Source organism: Grammomys surdaster, unplaced genomic scaffold (assembly GCF_004785775.1).
Source record: "Grammomys surdaster isolate TR1022 unplaced genomic scaffold, NIH_TR_1.0 174, whole genome shotgun sequence".
NCBI lineage: Eukaryota > Metazoa > Chordata > Mammalia > Rodentia > Muridae > Grammomys > Grammomys surdaster.
In genome coordinates this window covers 17,090,999-17,115,632 of record NW_021604622.1, presented here as the reverse complement: position 1 = coordinate 17,115,632, position 24,634 = coordinate 17,090,999, and the positions used below count along the sequence as shown (strand labels likewise).

Sequence of the window (24,634 nt, the reverse complement as noted above, 5' to 3'; positions counted from 1 at the left end):
ATAATGGCTTCGTAAAACCCTTTTGTAGGAACTCCCATCCAACCATTCTACCTCTGACTGTTCTCCATTACCAGTCAGCCTTGTATATTTGACACTGAACGTGTTCATCCTGTGATCAACACTCATAAATGCTGCCCGTTTTGGATGGAGCCAGGACCACCTAAACCGCAGATCCATCAGCTTCTTGGGTGAGAGAGGGGGAAAGAAACACTTTCCCATATTGTTGTTTTGGATGATCTGGGAACCTTTAGTTCTTGAGCTTTCTTCCTTTAAATATACCTTACTTTTCATAAAATGGGTGATCTGTGGCATGAGATTCAGTCTTCAGGAACCTTCCTTATTATTTTAGTTCATTGTGGGCATTTCCTCTTCAGTAGTTATGATCTCAGTAGCAAGCACACCTGCTTCCTCTGTACCTGTGTGAATATTCCCACAGCAAGAAGTTTCCTGTGCCACAAAAGCTAATCTATTATCTTTAACTTGAACTGATTCAACTCCTTGGAACATGAAGTTAGATTCTTGGCCAGAGTAGCATAGTAATGCTTTCTAGCCTAATTCCTTTATAAAGTCCATGTTTCCTTCAGAAACTTCTAGATTAAAGCTCCATTATCTACATTTCTTCCTGTCTTCTTATGGCCCATTAAACCCTGACTCCAGCATTCTATTGCTTTTCTAGCCCAAAATTCCAAGACCTTACACACACACACACACACACACACACACATGGTTCAATATGCAGAGGCATTTTTACCACCAAGTTGGACAACCTGAATTCTGTCCTTAGTTTGGGTTGTATAACTGTGGAAAGCAACCATTATAAAGGCAGACAGTTACTTAGAACTGGCTTACAATTTTAGAGGTTAACTCCACTATCATCATGGTGGAAAGTATGACATCATGCAGGCAGACATTACAGGAGGAGCAAAGAGTTCTGCATCTTGAGCTGAAGGCAGTCAGGAGACTAGTTTCTGAAAGTCTCCAGGATGTGGGTCTCTTTCCACACTAATGGATCGTGAACGTAGAGACCTCAGTGACCACCCATACTGTGACACACTTTCTCTAACAAGGCCACATTTTTTCCAACAAGGTCACATTTTCTCATTTTCTAACACACTCCCAATGGGCCAAAGCATTCAAATACATGTTTCTATGTGGAAAAACCTATTTAAATCAATATATATCCTAAGGACCAATATGCCAATAGAGTAAAGAATTAAGTCCTATAAATTTTTCTCTGGCATCCATCCTTAACCAAGCATCATACACACACACACACACACACACACACACACACACACACACACACACACACGGGCATATGCACATGTACATGCATGCATGCCTGTACTTGCTTATGCACACACTGTCAGAGATATAGATGATATATAGATATATAGATATACAGATAAAAGGATAGATAGATACATATATAAGATACATATAATAAAGTACTTTAAACACAATTTCACAATATCTTAAAGCACACATTGTCAGATTTAGCATAGCAGCGACTTCTAGTACTAATTTTAGTCTTTTATTCTTCTCATTGTTTCTTTTTTGTGGTAAAATACTCCCATAAAAAGCAACTTAAGGATAATTTTTTCTTAACTCAGCGACAGGTTATAGTTCATTGTGATAAAGAAATCACAGTGCATGATTTTTGAGGAAGCTGAACTCATTATGTCCCCAGCCAGAGGCAAAGAACAATTAAGGCATGCTTGCTAGTGTTCAGCTAATTTTCTCTACTCTATACAGCCCAAGGTCTTATTCCCAAGGACTAGTACAATTCACACTGAATGGGTCTTCAAAAATCAATTAATTCCATCTAGATAATGCCTTACAGACATTCCCAAAGGACCATCACCATGTGATCTTAGGATTTCTCAAGTTAAAATTGGTGCTAGTCAGCACAATGACAAGGGCACATTAGGTGATTTGAGGACAAAACCATATTAACCCACTCAATCTAAAAAGAATTGCAGAAATATGTCAACAATGTCAAAATCTAAGGAAGAACATGATACGTACAGTATTTGGTTTGCCAAAGTTCAACAAGGACTGTAAAATGTGTGAGGATAGTAGCATTGTGGATAAAGGATATCTCAAAACAATATCAATTTCCTTGAATACTGAGATCCTAGAAACTTATGTAAGTTAAAATATATAATATAACCAATGTCTTCACCAATATTTTTCACGTGGTTATTTTGAAAAAAAAACAGATCTAATCTAATCTGAAAATGATTAGGAAATAAATTATTTACTAACCAAAGGTAAATAGCTAATGAAATAACAAATGATTCTTAACATGAAACCAAGAAGTCTAGGAGAAAGTGAAAAGATAGTTTGTAAAAGTGTCGGTTGGTGGGGAAGCACCCTCATAAAGACAAATGGGAAGGCAGAGGGTAGATGTGGGATGAGGGATTGGTGGAGGGGTAACTGGGAAGTGGGATATCATTTGAGATGGAAATGAATGGAATGGACAATTAAAAAAAAAAGAAAGAATGGTAATATTCAATATGCATTGTACATTTGTCAAAAAAGGCTGTCCCACAGTGGTGGAAGGTAAGCCGCTATTAATGACATTACCATGTACTGCTAACACACTGTCCAGAGGACTCTCAGTTGGCAGTAAACTGAATTTCTCGTTTCTAAGTAATAACTTTCATTGTAACAAACGTGAGCTCAAGATTCCCAAGAAGGAAAATAACCAATAGTTCTACCTAGCTGTGACAGCTATGTACCACAACAACTACCAGCTTGGCTCAATAGCTCCATGGGTAAAATAATGGCATACATACCTTGGTGGTAAAGAACAACTCTCTATAACACGGAGAGTTTGAGCTGGTGCATACCACTACTTTCTAGTCTTTTTAGTGTGTGTGGGAAAACACTCTAGAGGCTACAGATAGAGAACCTTGTTACCAACCCAGCCACAAAACCTTGCACCTGCAAGGTGTACTGAGACAATAGTGACACATCACTTTTGGGAATAACCAATCAATGCTGGTTTAACTTGCACTCCACAACAAAACAGGAGGAACCTGCCCAACAGTTTGTGGATGGCTAGGAACCAGAGACTAGATATGCCTGAGAGGTACAGGAGAACCAAACATTACTGGCCCAAACCAAATCAAAACAAAACACAAAACCAAAGACAAGTAAACACGCAAACAAAGCAAAACAATCAACCTGCCTCCAATAACAAGGAAATCATTTCTACATGTTTTTCCCTCAAATGTAATACTAAATAAATTAACACATAAATGAAGGACAACAGGTGATGAAAGAAAATGGAGTAGGGATAATACCTGGAACTAAGCTGTAAGGAAGATAAGGAATGATAATGTGGTTGAAAATATGATTAAAAATATAAAAAATATAAATGTACTAAAATGATATAGTAGACATAAGTATCATCTATAATTCATATACAATAAAAATATAAAATAAAAATATATGATTTACATTTTCAGATTTCTTATTATAATCTAATATGTAGTCTATACATCCAACAAATTAAAACTATATACTCTAGGTTTGGTTTTCTTGAAATTTTTACAATAGTAAGACACATATTTAAAACTTTAACTGCAATAAACCTTCCTTTCTGTATCATATCTCTGTATTCTTGATTCAGTATTTCTTATAGATACTAAGAAAACCAAAGCTATAAAGAATAGATGAAAAAGGAACTCCGGTTCAATGAAAGGCCCTCCAGAATCGTTCGTATTCCACATCTAATTCGCATGTTGACACCCTTTTTCCTGAAGACATAAATATTTACTAGACTTTGAATAAATAGTTAATGTGTAACTATACTTTATGTAATCCTTTTATAAAGATGATTATAAAAATTGGAATAAAATTGAAATGTTTTCATGGTCAATTTAATTCCAAGTAACAATAATGATGCTCAAAAACCATGAATAATAGTAGGTTATTCAATCCTAGGTTAAGAAAAAAACAAAACAACATTGATACTTAATGTAAGTCATACATAAGAGAAAATGTGATTTTATGCAAAATATATCTTTCTTATAGCACACTTTTATGTTTAGTGTTCCTTTATTTTAATTAAAAACACTTTACACTGCTCTGAGTACTATTAATATCTTTAATATTTCTCATAATTTGATATAAATGTGGAAAGAACTCATGCATACAAAGTAGCTAATGAACTGAACAAGCAATTAGCAAGCAGATATATGTTCTGAACACACACATGCGCGCACACACACACACACGCACATGCACACACACATGCACACACACACACTATATATACACACACACACACACACACACACATATATATATATATATATATATACATACATACATACATACATACATACATTAGCAGTGCTATTATATTGTATTTGGCTTTTATCTCTGTCTCTCTGTCTCTGTCTCTCTCTCTCTCTCCTTCAATCTCTACTTCTACTTCTATATCTATATTTATCTAGATGCTCTAATAATGTATTGTAGAGAACAAAATGTCTTTAACAACAGTTTGATTCCTTTGAAAAGATATTTTTACCTAGGAGCATGCTGCTCTGGCAAATAATCACATCTCAATGCCTTCTAGTTTTGTGTGATGTTGCAGGAACCTTTAATTCCTCTGGCTGGAATACAAACATTCCCATAGTACATACACCTTTAATCCCAAACAATGATGTCTAGTTTAGGGGATGGTTCAGAGAAAGATTTGACAGGATGAATCACAGAAAGGACACCCCCAACTCTCAGAAGAGACAGGGAAGAGTGGCTACTTAAAACAGAGCAGGAAGAGAGAGTTCAGCTCCGTGCTGTTCATTTGAGTGCAGTTGCGCTGATTTGCATGAATGCAGTTGAGCCTTGTGGAGTTTGTGCAGCTCTCTTCAGTTCCATTTGGTGCCTACAGTCAGTGCAGTTCAATTTCTGGAATTCAGAAGGAGTTTTCCCCAGCAGAGCAATTCAGTTGGAAACAGAGAGAAGCCAAACTGTAACAGTCATTTTAATAAGGACTTTGAGCTGGAACAGCTGAGTTAAACCAGCCAGTCAGAGTGCAGAAAAAGCTAGAAAGGGTGATTTTCTTCAGCACCAAGTCTTGGAGACTGAAACATTCTAGTCCTAGCTTAATAGCCAGAGGATCTGAGCTGAAGCCTTTAAAAGCCAGAAATACAGAAGATTTTATTGTATGGAGGCTAGAAGCTTCTAGGCCTAGGGATAACTATATCCCGACAGCCTCTTGACTCAGCCAAAGCCACGTATTCTTAAAGCTTGCATGTGGCTCTCATCTCATCCCTTCGTCTGAGGAAATAAAACCAACAGTTGCGCTCTGTCTCTGGTGTACCAGAGGGGTAGACCTTGCAGTTAGCTAGACTGCTTTTACTGTTCCCATATTTTAACCCTCATTCTTTTGTCTATTGATTTTAAAATCTATGCTACCTATGGTTTTGTTTTAGTGGTTTATTAACAAATAAGCTCAAATTCTATTATCATTGATAATGTGTTCTGCTGCCAGGCCTTAGATCATAAGGTCTCACTGATTTTTCTTGTGTATACAAATGAGATAGAAGCAATGTATAATTCATTATATTTTTTTTATAATTCTCTATAATTCAACTACATATTTTAAGTAAGCTTCAGGATTAAGTTTTAACTTAGTCTATATGGATATGTGTTTATATGACTATAATTGGGTCATGCTTTAAAAATATTTTTCAGATGTGTTTATATTCACCCTCTGTTTAGTCTTGCTGTGTACTATCCAGTATGGGTGGTTCCTGTAAGCAGTAGCTACATAAGTTTAAATTATTAAGATGAACATTTGTTTAGTGAGCAAAATAACAAATTACTCCCACTAGTAAAATATTTTGACATAGTACCTTCAATAGGCAATTAGAAACTACTACATATCCAAAATAACGTATAAACTATTAAACCAGAAGAATTTAGAATATGTACCCTGGTAAGGAACACACACACACACACACACACACACACAATCACACACATACAGAAGTGTGTATCTAGTTTTTATTTTCACTAAGTATATCTCAAATGTTCAGTAATTATACACACCTAGTAAATAATACACAAAACAGTGAACAAGATTATTTGTATGGTATGAATGTGTATGTGTGTCACATGTTTGCTGGTACTCAAAGATACCAAAAGAAGGGAGCAGAACCCCTAAAGGTGAAATTATAGGCAATGAGCCTCCTGACTCGTGATCTTAGAACCACAAGCAAGAGTGGTCTTAATTGCTAAATCATTTAATCAGCCTGAGAACATGTACACATTTTCATAAAGAGCTGTTAGCCATCTATAGCCTTATCTACAATAATAATTGAGTCACCTTGTCAGTAATTAATTTAGAATTCCAAATATGAGACTTGTCACACTGTAGCAATGACTCATTCTGGTTTTGGCTTGAAGAATAGTTGAATAACACTAAGGACATATGTCTTTCAAAACTATGAACATTTTTATATTTGTTATATAATCAGATGAACCATTATAACCAAAGGATTCTTAAAGACAAAATCAAGATTGGGATATGTCTTGACATACAAACAGGCACAAAATTTGAAGTAACGTATGTAAAAATTCTTGTATTCCTAGCTTCAAATGATAATGATTTTTGTTTAATAACAGCATAAAAATGTACTGAAGTGTTTCATGTAAATCTTGAGGCATGTGCCTCACAGCCTTTGTACTCTTTCATCATTAGGTATGTTTAGAATCATAATTCTTTCACTTGCACCCTTTATTCTATTGATGCCTTAAGATGGCTCTACATGTCAGGTATGCCAATTTATAACTTATTTCTGTTAAAAAATTAGTTGGACACAATCACTTCAAAAGCCAATAGGAAATTACAAGACAATAAAAAAACAGTATAAATCATTAAAGCAAGGAAAATAATTTAGCATATGTAGCATGTTATGGAATATACACATTCACGTATATCCTTGATTATTGATGATGAAGACATTTGTATGCTTAACATAGTGAAAAGGACTTGAGGAATTCAAACAAGCAAGTGATCCATCGATTTATGCCATTTCTTTTTCTATGCACTGTTCCTGAAAACAGCTCAGTTTGTTATCAGTTATAGCGTTGTTAGGAAGTGAATAATTTCCTGTGTTTAAAATTAATTGTGTCTATATAATTTGTATATTTTCTCACAAGTAGATATTATAGTCCACGTCCTCGTCCTTCACAGCCTCTCATTCATCATATTTATCTATCTCATATTGTCTATCCCTTATTTTAACTCAGTAAGTGTCCCTGCCTTATTTTTCTTGATTATTTGGAAATTTCACATTATGATCCCTGATAACACTTCTCAGTTCACCCATGTTCGTCTCCCTACGATTATGACCTGTGCCCCCATTGCCAAAAAAGTCTACAATAAAATAAAACATAATTAAGATAGAATTTTTAAAAAACGTAAATAAGGAAATAAATAAGCAATTATAATTTGTGTTGTTCACTGCTCATTGAAACATGGTCAAGCTCTCAGTAGCCAGCTTCTAAGAAAAACTGATTCGCTCCTCACTTGTCTTCCTGCCAGAGCCATTAATTCCAGAGAACTATACATAACCATTTTTTTACCATCTTATTACAACTTTTTAAGAGTTTCCTTCCAGGCTTTACTGTCTAGATTGCTTCCCTAGGAGTGGGGTGGGGATAGCAGTTGTCACAAAGCTGTCGATGACCTCATTTCTCAACTGTGAGTCTGCAGTCATTGACACCACATTAAAAGTAGCTTAGCTGCCCTTTAGATTCAGCAGAAGCATGGAGCACAGAATTCTACATGCCTTCTATTTTCTGTCAATGAAAGTGCTACTTTTAAGCTCTTGTCATACAGATCTTTCACTTGCTTGGTTAGAATCACATCCAAGTATTTTATATTATTTGTGACTATTGTGAAGGATGTCAATTCCCTAATTTCTTTCTAAGCCTGTTTATCCTTGAAGTAGAGGAAGGCTACTGATTTGTTTGAATTAATATTGTATCCAACCACTTTGATGAAGTTGTTATCAGGTTTAGTAGCTCTCAGGTGGAATTTTTGGGGTCACTTAATTATTCTATCATATCATCTGCAAATAGTGATATTTTGACTTCTTCCTTTCTTATTTGTATCCCTTTGACATCCTTTTGTTATATAATTGCTCTGACTAGGATTTCAGTACTATATTGAATAGATGGAAAGAGAATGGGCAGCCTTGTCTAGACCCTGATTTTAGTGCTATTCCTTCAAGTTTCTTTCCACTTAGTTTGATATTGGCTACTGGCATGCTGTATATTGCTTTTACTATGCATTATACTATGTATGGGACTTGAATTCCTGACCTTTCCAGGACTTTTACCATGAAGTGATGTTGAGTTTTGTCAAATGCTTTCTCAGCATCTAGTGAGGTGACCATGTGTTTTTTTTTCCCCCTTTGACTTTGTTTATATAGTGGATTAAGTTGATGGATTTCCCTATATTGAACGCTCCCTGCATTCCTGGGATAAAGCCTACTTGATCATGATGGATGATTGTTTTGATGTGGTTTTGGATTCAGTTTGTGAGAATGTAATTGAGTATTTTTTTATCAATATTCTTAAGGGAGTCTTAAGTTCTCTTTCTTTGTTGTGTCCTTGTGTGGTTTAGGTATGAGCATAATTGTGGCTTAATACAACAAAGTTGGTAGTATTCCTTCTATTTCTACGTTGTGAAATAGTTTATAGAGAATTGGTATTAGGTCTTCCTTGAATGTCTGATAGAATTCTGTACTAAAACCATCTGTTCCTGGGCTTTTTTTGGTAGGAAGACTTTTAATGACTAGTATTTCTTTAGGGGTTATGGGACTGTTTAGATGGTTTATCTGCTCCTGGTTTAACTTTGGAACCTGCTATCTGTCTAGAAGTCTCTGAAGAAAGAAATTGAAGACCTCAGAAGATGGAAAAATCTCCCATACTCATGGATTGGCAGGATTAACATAGTAAAAATGGCCATAGTGCCAAAGGCAATCTACAGAGTCAAAGCAATCCCCATCAAAATTCCAACTCAATTCTTCATAGAGATAGAAAACAATTTGCAAATTCATCTGGAATAATAAAAAACCCAGGATAGCTAGAACTATTGTAAGCCAATCACAAAAGAACACACATGGTATTCACTCACTGATTATTGGATATTAGCCCAGAACCTTGAAATGCCCAAGATGCAACTCACAGGCCACATGAAGCCCATAAAGAAGGAAGACCAAGTGGGGGTGATTCGGTCCTTCTTAGAAGGAGCAACAAATTACTCAAGGGAGCAAATATGGAGACAAAGTGAGGGACAGAAACTGAAGGAGGGGCTGTTTCAAGACCACTCCACCTGAGTATCTATCCCATGTGCAATCACCAAAGGTAGAGGCTGATGTGGAAGTCAGGAAGTGCATGCTGATAAGAGCCTGATATGGATTTCTCCTCAGAGGTCTTCAAGAGTCTGACATACTCAGAGGCAGATGCTCACAACTAGCCATTGAACTGATCATGGGGTTCTCAATAGAGGAGTTAGAGTGAAGACTGAAGGAGAGCTGAAAGGATTTGCGGCACCATGAGGAGAGCAACAATACCAACCAACCACAGCTCCCAGGGTCTAAACCACCAGCCTGGGAGCACTTAGGGAGGGATCCAGCGCTTCAGTTGAATATGTAAGAGTGGAGGGCCCTGCTGGGTATAGGTAGAAGAAGAGATCCTTGACCTCATGAAGGCTGGATGCCCCAGGGGGTGGGAATTTTGAGGGTGGGGAGGTGGGAGTGGGGGTGGGTAGATAGAGGTTACATCCACAGAGAAGAAGGAGGAGGGGTGAGGGGATTGAGGGTTCCTGGATGGGTGGGGGATGAGGTAAGGGGACAACATAGGAAATGTAAATAAAACATCCAATTAAAAAAAAAAACAATAAAAGAACTTCTGGGGGAATCACCATCCCTGATCTCAAGTTATACTACAGAATGATAGTGATAAAAACTGCACAGTATTGGTACAGAGATAGGCAGGAAGACCAATGGAATAGAATTGAAGACCCAGAAGTGAACCCATATACCTATGGTCACTTGTTCTTTGACAAAGGAGTTAAAACTGTCCAGTGGAAAAAGGACAGCATTTTCAACAAATGGTGCTGGTTCAACTGGAGGTCAGCATGTAGAAGAATGCAAATCAATCCATTCTTATCTCCTTGTCAAAAGCTCAAGTCCACGTAGATAAAGGACCTTTACATAAAACCAGATACACTGAAACTAATAGAAGAGAAATTGGGGAAGACTCTGGAATACTTGGGCACAGGGAAAAGTTTCTGAACAGAACACCAATGGCTTATGCTCTAAGATCAAGAATTGACAAATGGGACCTCATAAAATTGCAATGCTTCTGTAAAGCAAAGGACACTGTCAATAGGACAAAATGTCAACCAACAGATTGGGAAATGATCTATACCAATCCTACATTGATAGAGGGCTAATATCCAATATATACAAAGAACTCAAGGAATTAGACTCCAAAAAAACAAATAACCCTATTACAAAATGGGGTATATAGCTAAACAAATAATTCTCAACTGAGGAAACTCGAATGGCCGAGAAGCACCTAAAGAAATGTTCAGCAACTTTAGTCACCAGGGAAGTGCAAATCAAAACAACCCTGAGATTCCCCTTCACACCAGTCAGAAAGGCTAAAATAAAACACTCAGGTGATAGCAGGTGCTGGAAAGGATGTGGAGAAAGAACACTCCTCTATTGTTGGTGGGATTGCAAGCTGATACAACCACCCTGGAAATCAGTCTGGTGGTTCCTCAGAAAACTGGACATAGAATTATCTGAGGACCCAGCTATACTATACCTGACATATTCTCACAGAAAGCAGGAGGTGTGGGGTGGGATAGGAGGCTTCTAGGGGGGTGAGGGGGAAACAGGAAAACATCTGAAATGTAAATAAAATATCCAATAAAATTATTTTCAAAAAACAACAATAAAAAAAGAAAATGCTACTTTGAGTTCAAAGATTTATCCTTTGTTTTAGTAGTAACTTTTGAAAAACAGTCTTAGCAATCACCGTTCTAATATAACTTTATATTTTTCCATAAGGAATTCTGTTCATCAAAGTAACAAAATCCTACCTCTTAAGCATTAGAGAAACCAAGAATGCTTAGCTACATTTCTACCTCAGTCTTTTTCCAACTATAATAGTTACATGACTCTGTATTATAAATAGGTCTGAGGATGTCATTCTAACTCAAATTATGACATATAGTTCATAAAACAACACCCTTGTAAATTTACCATACAAATGAAATATCTTTATTACATATGACTCAATGCATTTAAAATGCAAGTATCCGTGGAACAAAATGAGTAAAATAAACTAAATGTGAGTTTATTTCTAAAATATCAGCTTTTGACAGCTAGAGGTAGTAGGCATAACATCTTCTTTGTTTGACAGCCATCGTCAACAAGATAGGAAGCTTGAAGGCATTCTGAGGTGGATGAGATTGTGCCTTTAAGAAAAAATATAAAATTGGTAAAAAGTTTGATTAGACCTTCTGGGAAGATATAATCCCTGGACAAGTAAGCATTTACATATTCTGTGTCTGTTTGATGTGGGGTTCCTGGCAAGTATTACAGCTGGCAAGGAAACATACCACAAGAGACAAAGAAGGAAACTAGAAATCTCAGTTCAAGATGACTTGCTTGGTGATGGTTCGAACTTCTAGAAAGTCTGACACTAGGCAGTTCATTGTAAGCAGATTTAAACCCAGTACAATTAGGAGAAAAGCTTTCTGGTGCAGTAAAATCCTCAGTGCAAAGGAATGCATTAATGCCATTGATACAAAAGTATAGTGATTTTGAAGAAGGTGTCTATAGCTTAAGGATATAGGATCTGGTGTGGTCTCTGACCAAGATAACATAGATATCAGCAGGCTGTAAAGTATATGTGATATCTCCCCTAAGGATGGGTTCTGTTGACTCAGAAACAAATATGAAAATAAATGTTTATAAAGAGAGAGTCAAGGATAAACATTCTGAGAATTTAAGTAGGACCTGTTGTACAGATAACAAAAATAATGAGGTTATTAACAACACTCATTCCAAACATTCTGAGTGGAAATCAGATATTTATTGGCTCCTTTGAGAAGACAAAACCGGATTCCCTGGTGATTGTTGATGTTAGGACCTTTGTGCTCCCAACAGTTTGAGACAATATTGAAGGAATCCAAGGCTTGTCAAATTCAATATATAGATGACAAAGGCCTTGAATGGCTAACTTCCTATCTCCACATGCCAGGTGTTTTATTTAAAATACATCCATTTGCTTTCTGAACATCATTTTGGTACAATTTTTATTTTTGGCTGTAGCTTCCATTTTCATCTCCATATCATTATGAAACTATTAAATCTCAGTAAAAGAATTCTACATAGAAAATATATTTAAGAATATATATTTTAAAGACAACCCTAAGGCACGATGTAACCATTAAAATGGCAGACAAATCTGATAAAGACAAAAAATGACATTTTTACTATGAATATTAAAAATGGTTTTAAATCTGAAAATATTCCATGAATTGGCTAAAATTCATAGTACTTGAATTCCATACCAAACAAATAAAATATAGGATACTTTCTATACTTTAAGTAATAATCATAGACGGAATTGACTTATTTGTAATTTGGATGGTTAATTAATATCCTATAAAGAATATAGCCAGAGCTTTCATCTCTGTTGCATAATTTATTTATAATTTATTTTTGTAGTGTTGATTTTTATACTACATTTTAAAATTCAATGGATTGTAAATAAAAATGTTTCTTCACATCCAAAAAAAGTTTGCTTAATAAAACAATAAGTTTTATTTGCATTTCTCAGAAAACCAACTGACATGTGACCTTAAAAGTAGTAGTTACCAAACTTAGGAAAAGGAATGAAGATATATAAAGAATATGATGTGACTCTGAAGCAAAATAAATAATTTCGAAAAATCAAATTGATAATCTAATGCATGATTTACAACAATTCAAATAATAAATAAATCAAAAGTGTTAAAAAATGTATGCCATACATTATCCTGATAAAGGAGAAAAGAAACAAAAACAGATACAATTTTAAAAATATATTTCCTTGTGTTTTACCCAGGGGAAAAAAAGCAATATTTTAACTGAAGAGTTCATTATGAAACCAGAAATAAATCTGCTGTCTTCTGAGAGCCTCTATCAGCAACTGACTGAGACAGATGCAGAAATGTAGAGCCAAGCATTGGGTTGAGGTCTAAGACCCATATGGAAGAGTTAGGGGAAGGACTGAAGAAGTTAAAGGGGATTGCAACCCCATAGGAAGAACAAGAGTGTCAACTAATTCGAACTCCTCAGAGCACCCAGCGACTAAGTCAAAATCAATGAGCATTCATGGGGTAGTTTGTGACACCAGGCACAAGTGTAGGAGAGGAAGGCCTTGTCTGGCCTCAGTGGGAGGGGATGAAATTAATCCTGTGGAAAATTATGCCCCAGGGAAGAGCAATGCTGTTGTGGGTGGGTGTGGGTGGGTGTGGGAACACAGTCTCATTGGTGGTATGGGAGAGGGGATGAAAAATTGGGGAGTGGGGACCAGGAAGAGGGCAATGTCTATAATGTAAATAAATAAAATAATTTAATTAAAAAAAGAAAAGAAAAAAATGTGCCGAATAAAGAAACATGGAAATTAAAACAAAACTGAAAGCAACAACAAATGACACTGTATTTCTGTAATTGTTGTATAGAGTAGTGCAAATAGTAGTTAAGTAAATCTCAATATACAAAGTGTAGTACTTCCAGAATGCCATGGCATAAATGTGCATCCATGTGTTGAAGTCTTTGTCCCAGTATTTCTAGATGTAGTAGTATTCTGAAGACTCTTTGCAGCCCTTAACAAGTCAATGTTAAAACATTAAAGCAGATTATAACTTAATATGATATCATTGCAAACATGAAAGTTGCGTGTGGCATCATTTTCTTTTCTGGTTTGATTTTATATATCCCCCTTTTCTCCTTCGTAGAGAATAATAACATGAATAAATAGATAAAATGACTATGAAGAAAAATTCAACATTCACTGTAAGGTGGTTAACATCAAGTTCTCTAGTGGAGGCAAAGCTTATTGACACATGCCTGCCTGCACGTACACACACACACACACACACACACACACACACACACACTTACACACACACACAATCAGACACACATACCTACATGCTCACACACTCACATACACACACATACACACAAACACACATATGCACACATACACACATGCACTCTCACAAATACATTTATAGTTGCAGTTAATTTACAATGAAATATTTTAATTATGTTATTAAACTTAAAACACAAATTGTTTCACACAGGTAATTTTTGAAAATGAACTTCAGCAGTCAAAATTGGAAACACTTTATTAATTTAGGCCTTCAGCTACTTGAATAAAGTATAAATTATTCTCAAAAAATGTGATTAACCTTCTAAATAGGTTATTTTTAACATAGAAGCCAAAGTCACTTAAACTAAATGAGATATCCATTAAATCAAATTTCCCTTTGTTGCCCTTAGTTCCTTCTGATATAAACTCACAAAGTTAGGCTTTGAGTGGAGTAAATACAAAAATAAATGTGATCCATAACTCTGAATTCATAAGGCTATATGAATTCATGCTGTCATTCATGTGAATTTCAAATATCGTATTTTAATACATAAACTTTTCAATTTCAAAAATTACTAACTTGAAGATATGCCATTGTTGCTAGGTCCACTTTTGGCAAAGCACTTAAATTTTAATTCAGAGTTTTTGACATTAAAGCTGCTATTTTTTTCTGAAAAGCTGAATATTTTAATTTTGTGATATATTCTTTCTTTAATCTTAGCCTTGCATATTTGGTAAGAAAATTTGGTATTTCATATTAAAAAAGATCTAATAGGTTTATTCTTTGTAAACAGAAGTGCAGCAAATGGAAGTTATCATGAAAAGCTCTCAGTAATTTTACACTTTTAGATCTAGAAAGCATTTTAATTAAAGAATTGTATTTATTATTTGTTATTTGACACTGACCTAACAAATCCTACAAACATTAAGAAGTCATTTAGCTGTTCTGAACGTGAATATCATTGCTTCAGATGTGTGACAAAATGGTTAATATGTTTCTGTAGATTCTTAGACTTCATTTTTATCATCTGCGTGTTTTAGTTGTTTAATAAATCAACATTAGAGTGATTTTCTTCAATCTGTGAACACAGTAGAGTAAAAATGACACACACATACAGATTTTCTGAAAAACTTCTTAATGTTAATGTGATATTTTCAATGTATTCTGGTTTAAATTTTATGAAAATTATGACAGTGGCATAAAATATTAGAGAATAATGTAATTATGGTTTATTTATTTCATCAGAAAATATAAGTATTTATTAACTTTTATAATCATATCTACCTTGATATCAACATAAGCAAACTGAAGGTAAAGGAAAATAGATCTATTATTCTACCCTAAGATATATAAACCATTTTATTCTTAATTACTTAAATGTGTACAATGTACACAATAGTCATATACAAATATTATGAAATAAACTTGTTTTCTTTTTTCATTAAAATAAAATATAAAAGAGAAATTAAATCATCACATGGTCTCTATCATATTCAGATACTAGATTCAAATGTTTTTTTGTTGTTGTTGTTTTGTTTAATGTGGATTAAAACCAGAAACAAGCAGAATGCTAGACATTAAAACTGAGGATAATAGATTATAGAAAAAATGAAAGTAGGAAGGTAAAATACTGGGTGTAGTAAGGTTTAAGCAGAAAGTGGCATGGAAAAATTGTGGTCAATAAGGAGAAAAGAATAGTTTAAAGGAGAGAATCATAAAGAGTTGTGCAGAAGCCTCTCATCATTCAACATAATGAAAACAATATTATGGTGCTGGGGATGGTAGCACACACCTTTAATCCCAGCACTTGGGAGGCAGAGGCAGTCAGATATCTGTGAGTTTGTGGCCAGCATAGTTTACAAAGCTTCTCCAGGACTACTAGAACTGTAACACAGAGAGAAACCCTATCTCGAAAAACCAAACCGAACAAAACTAAAGAAAACAAAAATCAAAACAACCACCACTACAACCCAAAACATTACAGGACATATAGTAAAGTCCATTTGACATGAAAGAAGAGGAGAGAATACTGAACGTTCATATAAATGAATGGCATATGAATGAAAGACCTATTCATTCTTATGAATGAAGAGACAGGGTAGAAGAGAAGAAAGATTAGTCAGTTTTAACCAAAATGTATTAAGAGTATGTGTGGAGGAGTGCTTTGTAATGTCACTATTTAGTAATAGAACTTTAAAATAAACCTTAAAAAGGAGTTTGAACAAAATTTCCCTACATCCATGAACAATTAGCATCTCAGAAGACATGGAAAATTAAATGAAATTTCAGTGCATATCACGGAGTACCTCCTATGAGTTTGTGGTTACTTATAGTTCAGAAATCTCCAAGGCTATTGGCATTAGTTTTGGTTATCAACCATAACACAGTAAGATGCTATTGCTGAAGATACGGCATCTATTGAGTGTATGATTTAGGGATATAATTTCCAAACTGATGAGGAAAATCTCCTTGAGAGCTAGCTCTTACAGTACTAGAAGGTGCTAAACAGGCTGCTGGGAAGGAAAACAAACCAAACAAAGTAGTCTGATGTCAAGCTGGACCCTCCATACTACATACTGACCAGCCGGGCAACAACTATCTGCCCACTTGTGATATAATGGCAGGATGGTTACAGGAAACAGCTCCCTCATTGTATTCCATGGCTGTTCAAAAAGAGCAAATTTCATGCCTAGCACTATAATAACGTCAAACTACTGGGCAGATTGTCACAGACCCTATGGTATTCTTTGTCATTTTTTATTTAGCTAAATGATGATGTTGTCAAACTGTCTTCTAAATGTTAATACATATACCCATTGACCTGTTCTTCAGCCAGATAAGCTTCTTTTTGCAGGGAGCAGCAGTCAAGGCAAGATGCTATCTTCTCAAAGTCCTGAGAATGAAAGACCAAGTGTCCAGCACTCCATTTTCTAGTCCACACCTATACCTGCAACCCAGGATCTGCACTCCATTCCAAAGCCACAGCTCTGCCTACATCCCCAGAGGACTGCTGCCATCAGGAACTACCGTCTCTACTTGCAATCACAGAGGCCTGAAGCCATCAGGAACTACTAAGCCAGCCTACATCACAGACAGCCAGAGAGCTAATGAGCAGTGTAAGAACACAATCAACAAAAGCCAGGGCAATATGACACCATTAGAATCCAGCTATCCTACTACGGCAAACTCTCACATTTTAACACACCTGAAAAGCAAGAAAATGACCTAAAATCTAATTGTATGAAGATGATAGGGTCCTTTAAAGAGGAAAAAATAGAGGAAAAATAAAACGAAAAGAAGAAATTTCCATTTTCTCAAAATGGAAATAGAAGTAACAAAGAAAACATTAACTGAGGCTACCTTGAAGATTGAAAACCTAGGCAATATAACAGGAAGTCCAGACATAAGCACACAACAGAACACAACAGAACCAACAGAACACAAGAGATGAAAAAGACAAAACCCATTATAGAAGATAAGATAAAGGAAATTAATACATCAGTTAAGGAAAATGTTGAGTCAAAAAAGTTCATCCAGGAAATCTGAATTACTATGAAAAGACAGGCCATAAGAACATTAGGAATGGAAGAAGGAGAAGATTGCCACCTCAAAGGCCCAGAATATTTTAAAAAAAATGTCCCCAACCTACAAAAAGACATGCCTAAAAATTATAAAAAACTTACAGAACATGAAAAAGATTGGACAAAAAAAAGAATATTCCCCTGCCCCATAATAATCAAAAAGTTAAATGTACAGACCAAAGAAAGAATATTTAAAGGTACAAGGGAAAAAAGGCAAATAACATATAAAGGAGGACCCGTTAGAATTATACCTTACTTTTCATCAGAGAGGAAAAAAGCCAGGAAGGCCTCTTGCAAACCCTATGAGACAACAGATATCAAGGCTAAGACATCATGAATTTTGCAGGCAGCTAGATGGAGCTTTAGCATATCATCTTGAGTGCGATTCCGCAGAGACAGAAAAACATATATAGCATGTACTCAATTATAATTGGACATTAGTCATAAAATGAAGGGAAAAAAAGCTACAATCCACAGACCCTAAGGAACTGGTTAAAAAAAGAGGTCCCAAGGAAGAATATGCAAATCTAACTTAGAAGGGGAAACTAAAGAGTCATAAAAGGTAGGTGCCTAGGTGGATCTGGGGAAGAGCAGTAAGGAATGGAATTCCGGAGGAGGAGGGGAATAATCCGGTATTGGGGGAAAGAGTGGGAGAGGGCTGGGAGTGAGAATGGAAATCAGTGGGGGAGGGGCATGCCTGGGTCTAGCTGGAGGTCTGAGACAGGGGAAGATACAAGGATTCTATAGGAGTGACCATAGCTGAGATGCCTACCATGGGGTTATAGAGACTGCACTTCCTTTTTAGCCAAGTGGGACTTCCAGAGGAGGGAGAGGGACATCAGTCATTCAAAACAACAACAACAACAACACAAAACATTAAACTCAAAATTGGTCTTGCCTACAAGATGTGCAAGAATAAAAGTTGCAGACAGAAATCCCTAGCATCCTGAGAGTCTTCATCCAGCAGCGGATAGAGGCGTATTCGAAGACCCACAGCCTAACATCAGGTGGAACTCGCGGAGTGTTGTGGAAGAGTGTAGCATATAATTAAGCAAAACAGAGGGGTCAAGGACACTACCAGAAGACCTAAAGAGTCAACAAACCTGGGACAACTGTGGGCTCATAGTGACTGGGCCACCAAACAGGAAGCATGCAGAGGCTGGATCTAGGCCTCCTACACATTTGTAACAAGTGTGCAGCTTGGTCTTCATGTGGGTCCTCTAACAAGTGGAGTGGTGGTCGTATTGGTCTCTGTTCCCTGACACTGAGTCCCCTTTCCCTACCTGGATTGCATAGTTGGGATTCAGTGAAAGAGGATATATCCCAGGGTGGATGGTACCCCAAAAGGGCTCCCTTTCTCTGAGGAGAAGGGAGGGGCAATGGAGGAAGGATTTGTAAGGGTGGTACCAGGAGACAAGGACAGAGAAGGGCTGTTACTAAGATGTAAAGTGAATAAAATAAATAAATAAATTTTTGAAAGACCTTGTGAACAGAATTACATTCTACATCTTTATCATACAAGCATGGATCAGAAAACTTTGAAATAATATGAGCAGCCAAAGAATGAGAAATCCTCAGAAACACGGTCTCCAGACTTGCCATGGATATCACAATCATGAAATCAAAGAGTCTCTTTTACTGCCTGCATAAGACCTATACAAGATGAAGATAGTAAAATTCCATTTAAACTTTATGCCCCAATAATAACTAAAAAATTAAAAGGAGACACTGGAAGGTAATACCTGCTCCTGGAGGAAGAAAGATTTTTTTCCCCAGAGGATAGCTATGTTTATCATGATCATATGAACGGTGTCATACATATGTATACTCCAACTACTATTATCATATCTATCACCACTACTAAAACATCATGAGATAGATGCCCACACATGGGGGGTAATTAGTCTCAGAGGGTCATGAAGACAGAAGAAGAAAACTCTGAAAAAGAGGAGAAGAAATAAAACGGCTAGGAGGACATCTTGAGGGTAATATGGGAGAAGTAGATGAAGTGAAGTGTATTTCAATGTAAGTATGCATGAAAGTTTTAAGAAATGTTATTTTAAAATACAAAGGATAAAAATATTATTGTGTAGAAGATAACATGTAATGGACTTAATGTATCATCTTTGATTTATTTTATTTTCTATTTTTCATTAGAAGTCTGTTTTTTTTTTTAATGATTGACAAAGAAAGGATTGATCTGTATGGGAGGGTATATGAGGAGAAATTAGAAGAAGCAGAGGGAGGCTAAAACCTTGTCCAGATATATTATGTTAATATGATTTAATTTCAATAAAGGGGAGAAAAAAGAAAACATCAAAAGAATTCAAAATAAAAAAAACAAGTAATTAAAAAGGATGGAATCATCCAAACATAGTAAAATATTATCTACTTTATTTCCAACAAATAAAATGCTGTTTAAAAGGTACACAAAGTCTTCACTGAAAAATAATATCATATTTCCAAAATTCCACACCTTGTAACCATATCTGCTCATTCCTGTCCAGACAGACACTTCGTTTTTGCTATTTATAATACTATACCACTCAAGGGGGAAGATCTACAAGTTTATATGAAACTTCAATAATTAATAAATTAGAATCTTATTTTATAAAGATATTTTTGTGTATATTTATCAAATTGTGTCTTCATTATATCATTCCACCCAACAGTGGCAAAACATAGACAACTTCAGTTGCTTAGCTCTTACCAAAATAATTTGGAAATTATGGGTACAGTAAACAATGTCTACCTCTCAAGTCTCTTGTGTTGAAGAATACACCCATTCACTAGTGATAATTTTGTTTTAAGTGTTTTCATTAGTTATGTCAACTATTAGCAATGCTACCAACCCTGTCACAGATTGTGCCACCATTGCATCCAAACTGACAAGGATCACGTGCAACTGAAGAAATGTTGTTGATTCTGTAAGTGGCCACATCTTTTGGGGTAATCCTTTATCCATGAAACTTTTCCAGTGAAACACAAGCAACTGAAAGGATAATTCCATGAGCCTTCAACTCTATGTTCATGGGCACCATATCCCAAAGTACTTAGGACTAAACCTTTCATTAAGGCATTGACTTTGTTTACCTTGTCATGCCAAAAAGGAAGTGAAAAGTTGTCCCATCCTTTCTTGGAAATTATATTATTTTCACATTTATTCAAATTAACATTAAATGTGCATATTTTCAAAAATAAGATATATTTATTGTCTGACCCCAAAAGAGTCAATTTTTGTTTCTTCTGTTTTGCCTCTATTTCAAAAATTAAAAGAATATTTAAAAATGGATTAGAAGTTCATAACTAACCATTTGTTTTCCATTATGCTATGTTTTAATATTCCTATGCTTATAATTCCATGGAACACATTTCAAGGCAAAAGCACACAATAAAGATGAAGCATTTGTTTCATTTTGATATGCATATGTGAATACTATAAAATTCTTTCAGATCATTTTCTGTACATGGATCCTTCGGCTTCTGTGGACTACAGACACCACAGCTGCATTGCAGCTCCTGAATGGCATGCTATAGAACAGATTGTTTATGACCCTGCACAGCCTGCATGCAAGGAGGGTACTGTGCTCTGGATCAAGGACTATTGTCTTAATAAGTAGTGATAAAACAAAAAAAAATAGACATCCGGGAGAAGAAAGGAGCTGAGCCTGCAGTCAGAGATCCTAGTTGTGTACAAGCTGTTCCTCTGACGAAGTTAAACAGACATAAGTGCAGCTGCTGCCACAAATCAACAATTAATCAGAACTAAGCTTTTCCACTTCATTTTCCCCTTTAGATCGAAGGTGCTATATCAAGATATCTGACAAGTCACTGCTTTTAAAGGAATGTAACTTGATCTCATATTATTAATGATATGCTAACTAGACTCTTTTGTGGTTTTTATCACTTTCCTATGCATATTAAGCCTATGTTGGCAATAAAGCAACATAAATATTAAAATTATTATTAGATGTAAGACAATTATGTCCATATAGTTTAAAAGCTGACTTAAGGATATATCTTATCAAGTGAAATAAATATTAAACATTAGGAAATAAAGTGGTACTTTAACATGTTTTCCATGAGCCAGAAATGCACAAAGTATAAAACAACAACAATGGTACAACCTGAAAAATGGTGAATTTTAATATAAATTTATGGTAACAAGGCAAATGTATCTAATTGTATGTAGAATTAAATCTATTTTCATTAAAAGAAAAAAATAACAATATTGGTAGGAAAACAATTCAGTGTGTGTAAATAACCTTTTAACAGATGTATTCTGCAGGACAATGCCTGTTTTCTATAATTAATTTGGGTTTTCCAAGCAAAGGAACAGCTTCCTGCAGTGTGCTGAATGTTCCTTATTTTTTCCTTCTCCAACTCCTTCAACTCACCCCATGATTTGTTAAGAGAAGAAAAAAAAAACTAACAAACAGTTCCAAAGAAATCAAAACAAACTTACTTTTCCAACATACTGTGGATCTGGTCCCATATGTTCTTCTAAAACAAAGAACTGGTTCCATACCCATCCTCTCTTAGGACGATGGTGTACTTCAGTTTCCCCATCAGTGTGTTTGGTTTGGTTTCTGGTCACCTTAATGGAGCTGTGATGAGCAGTTCCATAACACCTCTGCACAAAACAGAGACACACGAGGACTGGACAGATGCAAGACGTGCTCGTAATTCTCATTGTAAGATCACTTCCCGTTCACAGTCCTTCTTGTCTTCGTGGCCTACAAGGGCTCAGTATGCATTCAAGAGAGAAGCCAAAGCATGTTTTGGAAGGACAGTCCAAAGTAAGTCATTTAGTCTGTCCATGATTTAGCTGCCCATGAGGGAAAGGTCAGACCATATTTACATCCTATTCGTGAGTGGAAACACAGGGGCAGCCATTGCATCCAAAGTTGTCAGTGTAGATTAGCACAGGTCATCGTTTTCTACCTATAAGGAAGAGAGAATTTGTACACGTTACTAAAGATGTGAGTTTTAGCTTCTGGTTCTGAATAGAGATTATATTTCCTTACAACATGCAGGTAACTAGTATGGACTTGCCTAGAAGACACGCCTCTGTGATTGCTTGGAGTTATATTTTAGAGATTTTACTGAGAGAAAAATAATCCTGAATGTGGATATGCATACCACATAGGACAATCAGTATTCCAGAAAGAATAACAAAGAGGAAGTCAATGAAAATATAATGTGAACACATGCCTTCATCACCATGACAGATTAGACCCAGGGAAACTGAGTTAAAACAAATCCTTTATCCCCTAAGTTAATGCTGTGGTATCTGGTTCAATCAATGAGAAAATTAACTATTAAAGTGGTAAAAAACAAAAAAACTGCAAATATTTTGAAAAGTTCACCTAAAATTGTGAGCTGGTTTGGATGAACTTACATCTTGTCCCTACAATTAACATTAATTAATAATTACACACCCACTTATATATGTAATGTTATACTTAAATTTTGGTGAAACTTAACAAAAATTGACATGTTTATTAAAAATTATTACTAAAAGAAAATCAACAACCACTCACTTATTATCAACAATGTATAAGCTCTGGTTATTAAAAACACAGATAAGTGTAGCCTCAACCCTATTAAGGAAACTTCTTGCAACAGATAGAAGCCACTACAAAACAAAAACAAACAAACAAAAAAACCCACAACCAATAAAATCTAGAGCCCAGTCCCAATGGATACATTACAAAAGACTCTCGCACATAGCCAGGGATCATTGTGAATGACTGGGTGGAAATACTATAAAAGCCAGAGAAGCAGGGGGATTTCTGTGAGATTGTACTTCCTGGTAACATGCAAATCTATAGCCATGAATTCTCACCAACATGGCCACTCAACAGTGAGCTGAACAAGGTAATGACAGCAAACATACTATATTGAGATCGGGTGTAAAGCTCATGAGGGAACAACTCTACACAAAGAACTAAAGGCAAGTCATTAAATCTGGGAGAGGAAGAAGAGGTCCTTTTCAGGAAAGACTACATAAAATGGCTGCATTATGGGTATTGGACAGCCTTGAAAAAAATATATCTATATAAGTAACATTATATGGACTTAAGTTATAGTTAATAGTATATGTATATACAGAAAGTCACATATGCATTAAATAACAATTAACGGAATGAACAATGAAATTAAATGGTAGAAGGAAAGAAACTTTGTAATTAAATTGCAATATCAGAAAGAGACAAAAAACACACAAAACAAATTTCATATATATTGTGCACATAACTTTTAAAAAAATACCATATTTTCTATCAGTACCATCAGAAAAATCAAATAGGCATATAAAGTACCTAGTTATTAAAAAATAAAATGGAATAGAAAAGTTGAATCTCAATAAAAAATTAAATGCAGCCGAATTCACCCCAGGATTAGGGCACAGGTTGACCCAACCAAATGTGAGTGGAAATGCCACTTGACTAGTCCTTGGCTTTGTACTTTTTCTGAGCTTTTCTTTTTTTTCATAATGATATAAGGTATAGAGTTTATATCAAAGCAAGACAGATTTTCAAGGCTGGGGAATGACTTCAATAAATATATTTGAGTTTGGTACACAATTTTAGCAGCTGTTTAAAGAAAAGCTCGAAGGAAAAGCAGTGATAAAACTATCAATAGTAATATATGTATGTGTGTATATATGTATATATACATGTGTATACATATATATATATATATATATATATATATGTACATATTCATCAATATGAGACATGTTGAGGGTCTCAATTTACATTGTGTTATAGGTAAAAAGAGTGTGACTTGTTTGTGTTATAAGAAAGAAGAATTGTTTTAGTTACTTTCTTATTACATGTCCCCCTTGCACATAAGC

At 35.4% G+C, this 24,634-nt stretch overlaps 1 protein-coding gene across 3 annotated transcripts in view; it reads right to left on the bottom strand.

Annotated features, from left to right (window-relative positions):
• Cdh18 (cadherin 18) overlaps positions 1–24,634 on the bottom strand; it is a 393,131-nt gene that overhangs the window by 245,580 nt on the left and 122,917 nt on the right. For 2 of the 3 annotated variants that reach the window (XM_028767587.1, XM_028767588.1), the window contains exon 1: positions 22,241–22,468. In XM_028767587.1, coding sequence (XP_028623420.1) covers positions 22,241–22,468 — 228 coding nt within the window. Of the gene's footprint in view, positions 1–22,240; positions 22,720–24,634 lie in introns of those variants that run through there. The other variant, XM_028767586.1, reaches the window with a different exon arrangement.